This window comes from Amphiprion ocellaris, chromosome 4, assembly GCF_022539595.1.
Source record: "Amphiprion ocellaris isolate individual 3 ecotype Okinawa chromosome 4, ASM2253959v1, whole genome shotgun sequence".
Classification (NCBI taxonomy): Eukaryota; Metazoa; Chordata; class Actinopteri; family Pomacentridae; genus Amphiprion; species Amphiprion ocellaris.
Genome location: NC_072769.1, coordinates 18,980,235 through 18,996,707, shown reverse-complemented (window position 1 = coordinate 18,996,707; position 16,473 = coordinate 18,980,235). Strand labels below are relative to the sequence as shown.

General features: G+C 40.1%; 1 protein-coding gene across 5 annotated transcripts in view; it reads right to left on the bottom strand.

Moving 5' to 3' along the window:
* Window positions 1-114: 114 nt before the first annotated feature.
* Window positions 115-16,473, bottom strand: part of rnf24 (ring finger protein 24) — a 37,057-nt gene continuing 20,698 nt past the window's right edge. For all 5 annotated transcript variants that reach the window (XM_023268083.3, XM_023268084.3, XM_035947175.2 and 2 more), the window contains exons 5-6: window positions 7,000-7,079; window positions 115-4,473 (exon numbers count right to left, since the gene is read on the bottom strand). In XM_023268083.3, the coding sequence (XP_023123851.1) occupies window positions 4,332-4,473; window positions 7,000-7,079 (222 nt within the window). In that variant the 3' untranslated portion in view covers window positions 115-4,331. The remainder of the gene's footprint in view (window positions 4,474-6,999; window positions 7,080-16,473) is intronic.

The following is a 16,473-nucleotide window of genomic DNA, read 5'->3' as shown; positions in this document are numbered from 1 at the left end:
GATAAATGTTATATTAGTGTAATTTTCCTTCAAATGGTCTTCACAATCAGAGTTCCACTTTATAAAAATCTTTATAATTTGACAATGTGTGCAAGAAAAAAAAACACGGCAATCTTTCCAAAAACTTGGAAACTTTATTTACAGTTCAAGTCAGTCACATGCAACATTTTCTTAAAATGAATAAACATGAAATTAGCAAAAACAAGAAAAGAAAAAAATGCATATTTTTTTCTCCAAAATAGCAATATACAAAAATAGAGCTTACAAATACTGTACAGCAATTGTCTCCAAAAATATTCTGCTGCAGAATTCTTAGTTTTACAAACAATGTCTGTGAGAGTCCACAAACATAATCAGTGTTAACAAAAAGGGGTGTGAGGGCAAGAGAGTGTGTTCAGGAACACTGCTAAAGGGGGTGGGAGGGTTTGTTTGGACAAAGAGGGGCGAGTTATTTGTGAGGTGAGAGGGATAACTAACGCACCATATAAACTGGAAGAAAGTTCACTTCAGGGAGGCAGTGATAGAGGTTAAAAATCGTACGGGAACGTGTGCTAATTTTCTGCTTTGCTTGTCAAAACATCTGCCATCAGAAACTGTGCCCTATAGGGACAATCATAGAAATGATTTTTCTGATGCCACCACTCCAAATTCTGGATGTTAAACGGCGTTCCTGACAGTCACATTTCATCCGACTGCAGTGTGTCTCGTCTATTTTTAGTGGAATTCACTCAGAAGCAACACTGACGTCAGTGCTGGGAAGCCGTTTATTATTGTATCCACGACTGGCTCAGTTTCCACTCTCTTTTAGCAACACAGACTCCCTCGTCTCATCTCATTTCTTTTAAAAAGGCAGAACCTTCTTTCATGCTAGCAGGGATTTCATTTCATCTGAGGTTGGCACTTGTACGTCTTCAGTGGGATTAGGACGGCACATGGGAGGGAAACGGGGATGTTCAGGTGGTTCGGGTTTACAATCAAACACAACACTTAAGATAGCCAAATGGCAGAAAGTGTGAGCTGCCGTTTAGTTTATATTTTGGAGCATTTCCTGTGCACCTCATTTTTAAATACACCGCTAATGATACTAACCGTCTACGTACATTTAACAATGGTGATATTAGTGGCAAACGTCACTATGCAAAAAAGCATGCTTTCACATTGAATCTCTTCCTTCTCTCGTGAACCATACATTTAAAGACAAATCCGTTAGCAGGAACAAAGCTTTAAGACTCGTGTTTATTAGCAGTGACCTACAAACTGTGTTGTCATTCGGGCAAAGTGGAAGAACTACTCTTGGATGTATAGTTTTGTAAAGTTTTGGAGGAGAAAGCAGATTCTGGTAGTGTAACATCAGCTCAATGAAACAGTCACAGCCTCTTCATAACCAAAACACTGTGCATCACACGACATGTTGAAGAAGGCCCTTGTTGCTTATTTTGTTCAACATAAAACCCCAGAACCTCCTCGTCCATGATCAGTGAAGGCTGTTTGACACAGCCCCTGGTCTTTTATGTACTTGTGGCAGTTTTTTTGTTCAAATAAGGCTACAGTGGCCAATGTGTTTCTTTAAAGCTGAGTGTTAATAGTGCTCTTATCGATGAAAGTACAGTGCTGCATTCAAGGACCGGACCTTATTACAGACAAACCACCAGGTGACAACTGGCACATGGGAACAGAGAAACCCTGCTTTTGCGCTCGTCTAACAGTTGACATTTTCACCCTGCTGCATTATTCTCTGACCTCGCCCACAAAGGTCGTCGCTGCAGTGCGGGCAGACATTCAACAGCGATGAAACATTCAAACCACAGGTCACAGTGACAATGCTTTTCTGCCACTGAAGGTGAAAGGCATTGTGACTTTTTAAAACTGCTGCTCTGCTAATGACAGCGTTGAGAGAAAAAAATTGGAGTGGCATTAAAGGCACAATCAGCAAGTTGCAAATGAGCTATTTGAAAACGTGAGATAGAAAGTCGAATTTTGTAGGTTTTCCCACAAATTAGAATTCAGTATGAGTTTATTTACTTGTTTATTTTATATTATCCTCGGTTTACAACCTATGGCATTTAATTGGTATGTTGGAACTGGTTACGGGTGGGTCCTTGGTTTACGATGTATAGCATTTCGTCGTTGAGTTGGAATTGGTTACGTGGGACTAGCTGGCAAGCGGAGTGGACGAATACGTCATCACACTGCGCTATAAGATGGTTCTTTACATTCGCCGGTTGTATGGCACCTTGGACTGTGCTACATTCGCTAACTTTTTGCCCTTTATTATGGCTCCCAAGCACAAGTCAGGCTCTCCTGATGGAATTCTGGCTTCCGGCGAAAATCAACTTATGTCGGGTCATAGGAATGGAATTCCAACGCAAGTCGAGGACCCACTGTAGTAGGTTTTACTATTTTTGCAGTGGGGCTACTTTTCTGTTTCTGTCTGAACCACAGAATGGCCTTGAAATGGTTATTCAGACCTCTTAATTGACAATACACATCACAGGTAAAAGACGATCTCTGTGACGCACGGCCCTGGCCCACCTTTAAATTCAGCCCGTCTACCCACAACGAGTTCAATAAATGCAGCTAACAAGAGACGAGGACAAAAAAATGCCCACAAAAGCAGGGCTCAGAGTGAATGTATGTGTAGCACAAAACAAAAGCACCCTGTACCGTACAGAAAGACAGAGAGAGGCGAAAGCACCAGAATACTGCAGCCAAATAGCTGAACTATCCTGCATGTGTGCGTGCATGAATGAAAACGCTGTTTCATTACAACCTGCTGACTCTATGGCAGCCTCTGTGCTGGCGGGGCAGCTCCAGCCGCTCCCACTGTGCATGTACGTGACTCAAAGATATGCTGATGATATGCTGAGGGCAGTACTTGTGATGCATGTGCCAGTCCACCAACTCATTCTGTCTGTGCAGCTGTACCAAGAAATTATAATAAATTAGAAACATAATAAATACAAATACTTAATGGGACTGAGGTTAAATTTACTGCAGCAGTCTGTGCAGCACATTCTGATCTGTCCCTAACATGAATTGTCGGTTGTTTCCTTTTTCCAAGGATATGTTATGCTAATTTCAGATAACCATAACAGTTTGAGATTTGTTGCATTTTCTCAGTTATAACCCGAAGCAAACTACTGTGACGTTCACACAGCTCAGCTTCAGTAAGTTTGTGAAAAGATGCAGCAGCAGAGAAAAGCAAAACTGAAACGTTTGTGTCACTTCATAGACGGTTGTTTAATATTGCCTAATTACTGGTGTTTGTTCCGTAACTGTCCATAGATAAAGCATCAGGGCAAACAATCTATTGCAATAGCTACTTGGACATGTTATGAATGGTTTTTCCAAAATGAAAAATCTTGAGTAATGCCTTGTCTGCCCAGCAAATTCCTGTAGTGACTCTATAATTTGTTTACTGTATCACCTTTCTGCATTAACAAAATTATAAAAATGGATTACAACAACAGTCACATTATACCTAATGACAAACAGGTGATAAAGGAACAAATTGTATAGGTTCCTATAAAGGACGTTATTGTTCGTCTGTGTATAAAATTCTGGGTTTCAACACATTCAAACCCTTCACATTAAATCAGACATGAAGTCTCGAGGTTACTTAATTTCTGGCGTGTAAGTGTGCAATCTGAACACAAATCATTTTCCAAATGTCCTGATATCTACTGTCATAGGTATTGTTGTCCCTTTGCGATAAATATTTATATATATATATTTTAAAAATCAAAGTTTACCAATTAAAAATGAAAACCCATGTTGATTTGTACTGTACACAAAAATAATAGTTAATGATAAAATATAAAACATGACCTTGGGACTAAGATCCACAAGCAATTAAGGTTTGACTTCTCATAAAGTGCTTGTTAAAAAAAAAAAAGAAAGAAAAACATTTTATATGTTTGTGTATTGTACTTCTTGGCTTTTGTGTTTTTTTTCCTCCTGGTCTTTCGCTGGTGTCCCCAGAAAAGTGCTTTGGTTGTGAAAAGTCATCGACCATTTCCAAGTCAAGAAGGATACTTCTTCTAGATCAGCTCTGCTTCATTGTCCATGAAAAGAAAAGGAAAAAACCCATGAAAACGGCTGATTATCAGTCAGAGTTGAAATCAGGAAATCCTCATGTGAACCAATGCGAAGATAAAGAGAGGTGATGATGGCTGCAGATGCAGAGTTTTTGTAAATATCTGCGCAGGAACTCCAGTTTCTCCAGTCTGTCCACAGACTCATACTAAAGTATACCTGTACATGTGAGAGTGTTGGTATGTGTGCGTTTGTGTGTGTGTGTGTGTACTGCGGTGTGAGAGGATTTGAGTCTGCTACACCAGATTCTCGATGCCAGGCAAAGGCTGCTGTATCGGCACAGGGGGATCCGTGCTGCCGGCCTGCTGGGCGAGCTGCAAGACGGGCATGTTGCACAGCGGGCACACTTTCCTCACCTCCAACCATTTAATGAGGCACCTGGAAGGAAGAAAAAGCAGTGAGCATATCTTTAAGGCAAGGAAAGCAGAGATAAGTGACTCAAGAGTACAGCTAGTACAGAAAATGTGAATAATTCAAACTCGCTATTCCAGCCTCTACTTAAAGACACAGATGCTGCAGCTGCTTCTAAGCTTGTTGGGAAAACATCATATTCACATATATACATGATGTAAAATAGCATTATCTGAGAATGTTCCAATTTGTTTAGCAAATCCTAAACAACTAGAGAGCGCAGTACTCCAACAAGGCTGTTTAGTCGTTGTACAATTTCCGACGGATGAAATCTTGAAAAAATTTGTGGCAGAAATCACAGTACCATAGAATGTGGCCATTTAATATAGATGTACCCACAAACAAAATGACCTTGCGCTGAGCACAGGCGTGTGTTATGCATGTGTACATTATGTACGGATATCGAATCACGTGACCTAAATACGTAGCGGGCGCCAGGAATTGATGGGACTCAGAAACACCACAATGTAATCAATTGTTCCTTGTATTATTTTCGATGGGTAAGTCCCGATAAGTTCGCAGCGGTGGATTTGTACTAGGATCGCAATCATGTGATCGTCAGCAGGCAGCTGACGTAGTGTTCACTTGTTGTCATGGTTACAGTGACGCCGTGCCGCTATCTGGCAATGATACAGAAATCTTTAACAAATCTGTGGATCCAGACTATAAGCTGCATCACTGCCAAAATCTCATCAGCTGGTCCTTGTGTCATTTCTGACCGTCCCTGAAAATTTCACCCAAATTAGTTGGCCCGTTTTTGAGTAATGTTGCTAACAGACAGACAAACAAACAGACAAACCAAAGGCGATTACCGTTTAACTCCACCACATTCCTTGGTGGAGTAAATATTGTTGACACAGTAAGGGCATTGCAAAGATCTGTTGATGGTAACTGACAAATTTATCTTTCAATTCCTACTGCTGCACTTGTGACCTCATTCTTTTGATCAGCACTCAGAACCCAACATAACCATAACTGAGGGTTAAAACCATTGAGTGTATATAATGATGGATGATCCCTCCATGACTGAATCCTCCTTTCCTGAAGGGCAGCTCTGTGTGCCCTTCAGGAAAGTCACCTTCTTGGCAACGCCCGACTCCTTTTAACTCCCTACTAATCCAAAAATGAGAAGGGAAGTTGAGCATAAGTGGAGTTGAGGCAGGTCATGCAAATGACTCTGGGCCCTGGACTGTCCTATGATGGTATCAACTGTCACTCAAAGTGACCATGCCCTCAATTATGCAAACCTTTAAGCCTAAAAACATTCTAAGCGTGTAAGTTGTGTAAAGATTCTGCCCCAGTAAGATCATCATGAACAAGGAAGTTAGCTAAAGACACTAAAATAGTTTTTGTACCAAGTTGTTTATTTCTGCTGTAAACTGGGCAATTTAAGATCAGAGGTCTATGGAAGTTGAAGCACTTTTGGAGCCAATTTCAGGTGGCCCTTTGAAGAACTGCCAAAGGAGGTTGAAATGCAGTTTGACAGAAGCTCCGCCCTCTGGCTCAACTCTTCAATGCAAGTAAGACTGAAATGGAGCATATATACATAATAAACACGTTATCAGTTAATTCAGAACTGTTCTAAAGCATATTTATATGATTGTAAGCCTATTTTTCTGTTTTTTTAATGCATGTAATAAACAGTGACTGTAGGACTGAGTGTTTCCAAAATGCAGAGGACAGACAGCTTAATACTATGTCTGAATACCTTGTGACAAAACAGAGGCAGCTAAACAGCTAGAATAGTCATTTAGCATAATAACAATGTCTAGACTGTATTTCTGATTAATTTAATATCATCTTCACTGAACAAAACTGCTCTGCTTTCAAAAATAAAGACACTTCTAAGTGACCCCAAACTTTTGAACGGTAGTATATATGTTTTTGATTTAGCAGCACCCACCGGCCTTTTCTCTTTTATAGGTTGTCTCTTTTGTCATCATCTGTACAAAGATTCTGAAATAAATAACTTATTTGACATCCATTTTCTCTCTTCAACAGCATGCCTTTACTTGTGCACACGTTAAAAGCAGTGTATACACAGAAGATTCAGTGAATGGTCACCACTCTGGCTGCAACTGGGGGGAAAAAAACTAGGCCAAGGGAGGTGTCATGCTGATATAAACAACTCAGTTGAAATGGTAGGGCACGGGGGCGGGGGGGAGGTGTCTGGCTCAAGCCATCCATCGAGTCCTGTGGAGTTCCTCACTTCAAACACAGTTGGCTTTACTTTCATGTACCAAAATATATCATCATGGAGCTTTTGTTATTGTCATCTTATGCACCAAGACACACTCCATCGGTGCAATGACTTGACAATAAGGGGTTTACTTTAGTCATGTTCATGTTTTTACACTGAGTAACTATATTTTAAAGCAGACATGATGCATAAAAATGATCTGTTTTGTTAAGGAAATCTTTACTGATCCATGACCTTGACTTTGTTTGTGCACTTGTGTGTGTCCATGAATGTCAACAAAATCTTATACTCACTTTCTATGAAAGGCATGTTTGCATGGACAAATCCCCAGCTCATCTTTCTGTTTGAACTCCTCCAAGCACACTGCACATATCTGAAAGAGAGAGGAGGAGTTTAGGAGGGACTTTCTGTACGGATGCATGCAACAACTTTGAATGTGTTGGCTGCTCTCAGCGCTTTGGTTGTTTCAGTCTTAATCTGAGCTTTGTGTCGGTGGATTGAAAACAAACTATGCAAACAGTAAAGGTCAAGTACACATGGAAAAGGACAACTGTGGCCCACATCTGCAGAAAACAACACTGACACAAAAACAGAACGGTATCTACCCAAATGTGTTGTGTTATATAAGTTTGGCTTTGGGGACGTCAGTTTAGCTCATGGCCTTAAGCTACCTTTTAGAGACAATGCTTTTTCCGTATCCAACAGAAAAACTGTCATCACAGTGATGGAGCTAAAAGGGCAAGTTTTTGTTTCCAAGGCAGAAAAGTCAGAAACACTGAAAGATTTTTAGTCAGAAACACAACAACTGACAAGAAAATTGGTACATATTAAACAGTGGAGGCTAAAGAGAATGACTAATTCAAGGCTTTATACCTAAATCTGAATCCCTCGATAACTCTGGTTTGTGGTCAGATTAGTTTAATTTCCCCGGATGGTTGTCCTTAGCAGTGTCGTTGAGAAATTCCTGATGGACCGGCTGTGGATGTTTGACTTTGCTTTAAACACACGTTTAACAAGCCTGACATTAGCAGATCACAGCCATCTAGCAGTAATGAGTGTTTTGTTGTGGATGACATGGTTGTTCATGGACAAGCTTTTTTTTTTTTTTAAACTCTTTATTTTGTTATTTTTCATATATAAACAACGGGGACAAAAACCGAACATAACATAAAATAAAATAAAATAGTACAAGAGGGGGCATACAAATTCTCATTTAGTTGAGTGAGCATTGTCTTTGTCTTTGAATAATGTCCATTTTCTCCAGTTTTGTGTAAAGTCACCTGCTTTGATTCGCAGGTGAAAGGTCATTTTCTCCATCGCATAGATCTCCTCCATAATGTCCATCCAGTGTCCTGTTTGTGGAGCATCACTTTTCAACCAGTTTCTTGTAATGGCCTTCTTATAGGCAACAATCATTATTTTGAGGAGGTACCTATCTTCTTTCATAACAACTCCTTCTGGGAGCAATCCCAGATACAGAACTCGTGGGTCCCTGGGAACCTTATAATTTAGAATGTCCTCCAAAAGTCCAATACTGTCATCCCAGAAGGATTGTAATTTGGCACATGACCAGAAAATATGACTGTGATTGGCGTTATAGCTTCCACATTGTCTCCAACATTTTTGTTGTAATCCAGTCTGTTTGCTTTTAATTTGAGGCGTGACAAAGAAACGTGTCAGATTTTTCCAGCCAAACTCTCTCCAGCGTTTGGAGCTCGTAGAGCTGTGTTGTGTTTTACATATTAGACTCCAATCACACTCTGAAATCTTGGTCTGTAATTCACTTTCCCATTTAGATTTTATATACAGTGAAGTGTTACCGTTACATTTCTGTAGACATGTGTATAGTTTAGAGACAGCTTTGGAGGGCATTTCCTTATAAGCATCTGTCATCGTTTTAACCAGCACATTGCTCTCTGGTGATAAAACAGTTTTTACCTGTGTATTAAAGAAGTGTCTTAGTTGTAAGAAACGAAACAAGTCTTTGTTTTCTAGTTCAAATTCGTTTTTAATCCTTTCAAATGATTTAAAAATGTTACCTTCTGTCAGTGTGCATATGGCTGTAATACCTCTATCTGTCCATGTTGTAAAGGTTTTGTCAATTTGTCCTGGTCTGAAAAGAGTTGTCTGCGAAGGCCATAGCAATAACCTACAGTCTCCTTCAAGTTTATATTTTCTAACTATATCTGTCCATGTTTTTAGTGTTTCAGAAACAGTGAAGTTGTCGTCTTCCTGGTGTCTGTAGCGTTTTTCTCCTAACCTGGTCTGAGGTAGACTTTTGCTCTGGGTGAACTCTATATTCTTCCATTTAGCATAATATTCTGGAGAACACCAACATGCTATGTATTTCAACTGAGCAGCGTGAAAGTATTCTCTTAAGTTGGGTAACGCAAGGCCTCCGTTTAGTTTCGCCAGTTGGAGTGTTTTGAATTTGACTCTGGGTCTTTTGCCTTCCCAAATGAATCGTGACATCTGCTTATCCCATGATGTAAATTGAGAGTCTGGAATCCGAACCGGTAGAGAGAGGAATAGGTACAACAGTCTAGGCAGTATATTCAGCTTTATTGCCTCAATTCTTGAGCTAAAATCTGAAGTTATTGATAACCACTTTGACAGGTCTTTCTGTATGTTGTTGTTGATTTTATGGTAATTTATCTCATAGAGCTTATTCAGGTCTTGTGTAATAAAGACTCCAAGATATTTTATATTTCCCAAATCCCATTTTAATTTATATTTCTGTCTGATGGAGCTGCTCGGTGTGTAGTTCACGCACAGGACCTGTGTTTTATTTATATTAAGTTTGTACCCAGATTTCTGGCCAAAATTATCTAGGACTGACAGAAGTTTGGGAAATGTTGAGTCTGGGTTCTTTAAGTATGTGACAATATCGTCAGCAAATAATCCTATTTTATGTTCTTCTTGTGCTATTGTAATTCCTTTGAGTTCATCATTCTGTCTAATTTCCTGGGCCAGTGGCTCTATGAAGAGAGCAAATAGGGTGGGGCTCAGACAACATCCCTGCCGGGTGCCTCTATAAAGTGTAAAGTTATCTGTTAAGGTGCCGTTGATCTTAATTCTGGCAGTTGGCTCATTATAGAGGGTTTGGATACATTTAATGAATTGACTGCTGAAGCCCATCCTCTCCAACACAGAGAAAAGAAAGGGCCAGCTGACACGATCAAAGGCCTTCTCTGCGTCAAGGCTGATTAAGACTGCACTTGTTTTTTGTTTATTGATTGTATCTATTAGTTGTATTGTCCTTCTAATGTTATCTTGGGTTTGTCGGCCTTTTATGAAACCTGTCTGGTCTTCATCTATTAGCTCTGGCAGTAAATGTTCCAATCTTCTAGAAATTATCGAAGTAAATAATTTGTAATCGACATTAAGGACAGAGATTGGTCGGTACGACTCACAGTTCTCTTTATTTCTACCTTCCTTGGGGATTACAGATATGACCGCTTCATTCCAGGAAGGGGGGATTTCAGCGCGTTTGAGTGTCCAGTTAAAAGACTCTAACAATAGAGAGGAGACCTCCTGCTTGAAGATTTTATACCACTCATTTGGGTATCCATCACTCCCAGGGCTTTTATTAGTCTTCAGTCTACTGATGGCCTTGTCTAGCTCCTCTTTTGTTATTGGAGAGGTTAGAGCTCTGTTTTGATTAGTACCTATGGAGGGAAGATCCAGTTTTAACAAATAGTTTTTAATCTCCATCTCGTTTGTATTCTCAGGTGGCGAGTACAGCATTTTGTAGTAATCTTTGAAGGTTTTTTGAATTATGTCTGGTTCATATATTATTTCATTGCTGGTTGGTTCCCTGATTTTGTGTATTGAGTGTTTAATTTTTTGTGTTCTGAGGCGCTTTGCCAGAATCTTTGTGGCTTTGGGTCCGGATTCGTAGAATATTTGTTTGGTAAATCGTAATTTCTTCTCCATTTCTTCAGATGTTATATTGTTTATGTCTTTTTTAACTATTTTTATTTGTTCTCCCAGTTCGTCACTGTGGTCGGTTTGTTGTTGTTTTTCTAGTCTCCTCAACTGTTGTTGTAATTTGTCATATTTAAGCCTTTTCATTTTATTTATATAAGATGTCCTTGAGATCAGACGACCTCTTATTACTGCTTTGACAGTGTCCCAGACTATTGTTGGGGCAACCTCATTATCTCTATTTATGTTAATACATTCTTTTATTTCTCTCTTTATATCTTCCACATTTGTCATATTGTTTAGAATTCCTAAATTCAGTCTCCATAGAGTTTTTTTATTTATATTGTCCAGATTTATGGTTAAGTAAATTGCGTTGTGGTCTGACAGGTCTGCGGTCCCTATGGTACATTCTTTAACCCTGTGTCTGTCTGTGATATTCATCAAAAAATAATCTATTCTGGAGTGTACTTTATGAGTTGCTGAGTAGTGTGTAAAGTCCCTCTCTAGTGGATGCAGATCCCTCCACACATCAAACAGGCTGGATTCCTTAATTAACATATTCAAGCTTTTGGACAGGCTGTGTTTGTGTCTTCTAATACTTGTTGTATCCGTATTATAGTTCAAAATAACGTTCCAGTCTCCTGCACAGACTACAATTCCCTCACTCACAGATTCAATTTTATCAAACACAGATTTTAGAAATGTTCTGTCACTCTCTGGTGGAGCATATACATTAATTAGAGAGACTAAAACGCTGTCTATCCTGCCCTTGACAATCACATATCTGCCCTCTCCATCGGTTTCTTCTTTGATTAATTCAAAATTAACAGAGTTAGGTAGCAATGTTATTACCCCTCTTCTTCTGCTATTCTTACATGAGCTGTAAAAGGAGTTCACATAACCCAGCTTTTTAAACTTTTCATGTTCTTTTTTTGATAAATGTGTTTCTTGCAGAAACACTACACTTGGTTTAGCCTTTCTCAGTTTTGCTATAACCTTACTTCGCTTTATGGGGTTACCAAGGCCATTCACGTTTAAAGATATTATTTTATGTGCCACACTCATTTAAAGTAAGAAAAAATCAGTCGCCCCATAAACATAGAAAAAAACAGTTACAGCATCAGTAGAACAGCTGACTCTAACATAACATAAATACCTGGAACTCCAAAGGAGGAGCAGATTTCTCTCCTCCTCCATGACCCCGTTGGTGGGTCTAGGGTAAAACCTATCGTAAAGAAAGGGCCCTATGAGGCGGTTCAGTAGTGAACCTACGACCATCCTATGTGTCCAACGGTCTCAATCCTGTCCCTAGAGCCGCTCCCAGCTCAAAAGTGTTAATTCAGAAAGTGAATTACGTATCCAACATATTACTGCTCTCAAAGCCGATTTCCCTGTCACTCTGTGGAGCCCCTCTGGAACCCCCGGAGTCTCTCCTTAGCTCTATCGGCCGCGGTAGGTGTCCCTCCCTGCGGATTCTTGCCTTGTCGCTGCCAGCCCAGCAGCTCTTTCAGCCGGGTCACACCGGGGTCCTCCTCGTCCTTCGCGGCGGGCACCTCCACACTGTAGCCCCGTCTCTGCAGCTCCCGTCCCGCGTCGTGCGCGCTGGTGTAGGTCCGGACTCCGCTGTCCCAGTGGATTCTCATATTGGTGTAGGGGGTCTGGAAACGTATACCCTTCGCCTTCAGGCATTTCTTAATCTCGTTGTATTCCCTACGCTTCTGCACGATCTCTGCAGCGTAGTCATGATCGAAGAATAGCGGACGGTTACCGAGCTGAATCTTACCCCTTTTCCAGGCTTCTCTCAACACGGTTTCTTTAGTTGTGAATTCCTGGAAGTTAATGATGATGGGTCTTGGGGGGGCCTCTGGTCTTGGTTTCGGTGCGAGGGAGCGGTGAGCCCGCTGTATCTTTAGGTCCATGTCTGTGGGTAGTGGCAGCTCACGTTTGAGAAGGTCTGAGACGAAGCGCATCACGGAGCTTCCCTCTTCACCCTCTGCAACTCCAAAGATGCGGATGTTGTTTCTTCTTGACCTGGACTCTAGATCTGTGAGTTTTTGTTGCAGAATTTTCTGGCGTTTTATAGCTGCTGTGAGCGCTTCGGTCATTTCCACGGCCAAGTCCTCCACTTGCCCCACTCGTGTCTCCGTCTCACCGATTCGCTCCTTCAGCCCTTGCATCTCTTCGGCCAAACCATCGAGTTTACTGCTCACTTCTGTGTGAAACGAGTTAATGTCCTTTCTCAAGTTGTCGTTGTCCCCCTTCATCTCGGATTTTAAATCTTTTATCGCTTCAAGTAGCTCTCCCGGCGTTATGCTCGTTCCGGGGTGTCCTGTAGCTCCACATGAGTTGCCGCTAGCTTGCGGTGCTACTTTGCTATCCTTGGTAGCGGAGCTATTTTTGTCTTGGGTTTTCGGCATTGTAGCTTTTGTCCGTTGAGTCTTTTTGTTTCGGCTTCTTTTTGTCTATCTAGATTTTCACTTTCTGCTAGAACAGCGAGTCTTTAATTAAAGTTATTGAATCTGCGCCAGGGAGCCTCTCAGCACACCTCCTTCTACTCCATCTAACCCCGGAAGTCCCCGTTCATGGACAAGCTTTAAGTAAAATATGTATGGGAGATCCTTATCTGAGAGCAAACTATCAGTTCTGGAAGTAATTGCTTTAGGGCTTTAGCTATTTGGCAAAGATTGGTTAAATATTTGTGAACTTTGACTGTCATGAGCCAGTTTAAACATTGTTTTTTTTTATTAGGCAAATTGTTGGTTTATCATTATTCTACTGCAAAGATCTTTGTAGCACAGTATCTTACTGTCATCATTGGCATTTTCCTGGTGAATAAGGGTGCAAGAATGCAGCAACAGCATGAAGCATCTGACAACCAAATAAGAGCACCATCTATTTTACCCTGTGTTTCAGTTCCAGGCTGCAGTGAAAGCAATCCAATTAGATCTACAGGTATATATAGTGGACACAACCACCGCAGCCACCTACAATGGTTCTCCTCTGAGTAGGTGCTACATGTCAGAGCTCATCACCCCGTTCCTTTGGGCAAGTCCAGAGGCCCAGCAAAGGAAAATAATTTAGTCTCAGTTTCCAAAAGACTGGCTCTGTAACCAGGGAACATTTGCCAGTGCACTTATCTTTCTTTCCTTGCTGCCCAACTGGCAATGCAGGGGGCCACCATGTGTATCAATGCAGCAGAGAGCCCACAGGCCTCCCTTTGCTGGCTCCTGTACAGTGTATGAATACCAATCGCCACATGCCGCACCATGTGCTACATGGATACTGTAGCAACTGCAAATGATACAAGGCCCGTACCACATATTTAAACAGCTCTTACTATCAAGACAAGTGGTTCTGTTCGAGACTTTCTCAATCAGTTCACTGTACTAATCAGTAGTTTCTGTTCCCAAGGGTTTCTGATGTGGTCCCCATATTCAAAGAGCATGTTGTCTGTACCAAACCAAATACAGAAAATGACATGGTGTTTCACTAATCTAATGACTCCTACAAGGGAAGTAGTGTGAACCTAAGAATAAAACTAATTTCATTAAAATTAGGCTGGGAAAATTAAAAACACTGGCTACACCATGCCCTCAAAATCAGCTTTTCTATGAGTCAGCGATGACAAATACAGCAGTGTACAGGAACTTCTGCAGAGGTGAATAAATTGTTAAGACCACCTAGCATTCACTGCTCATTGTAGAGGGTTTTAATTTGGCACTCTCTTTTTGGCTGTCTAAACTATTACTCCTTTAGCCACACGCATTTGCTTCGTCTCAGTTCTATTTTATTGATGGCGGATGGACAACTGCGGTTAAAAAGAACAGTATGGGGGCTCTTAGCTTTCTCTCCTGAGGAGATTTAGACACACAACAATCCTCTGTTTAGATGTCTGCCTTGCTGTCTTTATTGGTGAATAGATCAATGTTCTTGTTTTTTCAGTTCTTGTCTATGGTGTCACAGTCAGAGTTGACATCTGGCACCCTGAGCCAACTTCTGACAAAGCCTATTTTATCCTGCTGTTACGGGAATTAGCCCTGTAAGCTGTAGTTTTAACAGTCCGTGCAAAACACATGGACAAGAAAAAAAATTCTGATCATGGATCTGTGAAAAAGAACAATGCAGGGGAAAAAAACTGTTTCCCAAGACTATATTAATCAATGGAGCTGCCAGACAAAAAAAATCAGTATACTGTCTATGTCAAGCACAAAATATGTGGCAACTACCAATAAAATATAAAGAAAGAAGTCTAAAACAATATATGTACATATATATATATCTCGAAGAGAAGCCAGCAACAGAGGGATTAAAATAAGAGTTTGCCAAAAGAAGAGAATAACCAAGACTCAGACGGCTCACAGTAATCCTCAAAAGCAATTTGTGAGGAAAAGAAGAACAAGCACAAAGCTGTGTTATTCAGAGAAAACAATGACAAAAAGTATTCATTGACAAATAATTTTTCATGAAATCAAATCTAAATAAAAAGCAATACACTGAGCTGAGACGTGCTGTACATTAGTCCTCACCGAATAAAAGATTAGCAATAATGCTACAGATTTATGAATGAACAAATTAACCAAAAGCCATTCTAATACTAAGTCCTATTCAGTGACTTGCAGCATCTGTGGAATCCTCTGCTGCCTAAAATGTCTACTGGTGAGTAAATTTATCTGTTGTACTGCTATTAATAACACACTCCTGGCATTCAGTAATGTTTTGTGTCCATCAGTAATGTTATGTACATTCTTAGTTCTTGAAGGAAAAAAATGATTCCCATATCAAACTAATTTACAAAAGACAATAAGAAATGAGAAAAAAAGCAACTGAGATAAACCAGAAACCAGAAGGCAGGAGCCGACATTTATAAAGAGCTAGTTAATGTAAATCTAATACAGTTGTTGTGGGTGTAATGCTGCTTTCAGTTGGATATTTTCATGTTGCTGTCTAAATGAGGGACTAAGTTCCAGGATTAAAAATTATATTATGCTTCCTTTAGATGCTCACTAAAGATATCCAGTTGGAGAAATGCATTAATGTTATCCTACCATTTAGCATCTCTTCTCAAGCTACATCCAGACAGTAAAGAGGATATTACTGAGGCAGTAATGCTTAGGTGATCATCTCTAGAAAGATGCTCTATATTCGAGAGAATTGCATTAATGCTAATGCTAAACCTGCAAATTTAAATTCATTAAAAAAACAACAACACACAAAACATTCTACATACAGTAAAAGTTGCATTAGCTCTCCTTTGTTGACACAGAGTACAACTATTAATAGACAACTGACTGAAAAGATACTATGAACAGCATAATGGATGTATTTCTAGACTTTAACCCTGTAAATGTCTTGCAATGACCTTTTCACAAGGCATCAGTCTAAAATTAAATATTTAGTAGGAACTTGCCATTACTCAACTATAATATGGCAGAACTATTGCTAACACATTAATCTAATCTAATAGCAAATACCTACTTTCACAAATCTTTCAATAAATGGCTGTCAACATCATGGATAAAGACATTTTTCAATGTAATTTTGAAGTGAGGTATTTTCTACATTGTCACTACGGCGCATATACCGATTTGGAAAAAAATCACGCTGCTGAACTGGAACATTTCAAGTTCCTTTTCTACTATAGAAGATAATCTTCGTAGCTGACAACATAATGAGCTGCTGTCTTAGTAATACAGACACTATACACACAGACTGTGGTTGCAAATAGACTGAAAGCCACAGCATGTTTGTCCTGAAACTTTGCATGCATATGTACAATATTGTACAAACATTTCAGTCACTTGAAGTCCTTTGATTTTTCTCCATCACATAGTACGAGTCTG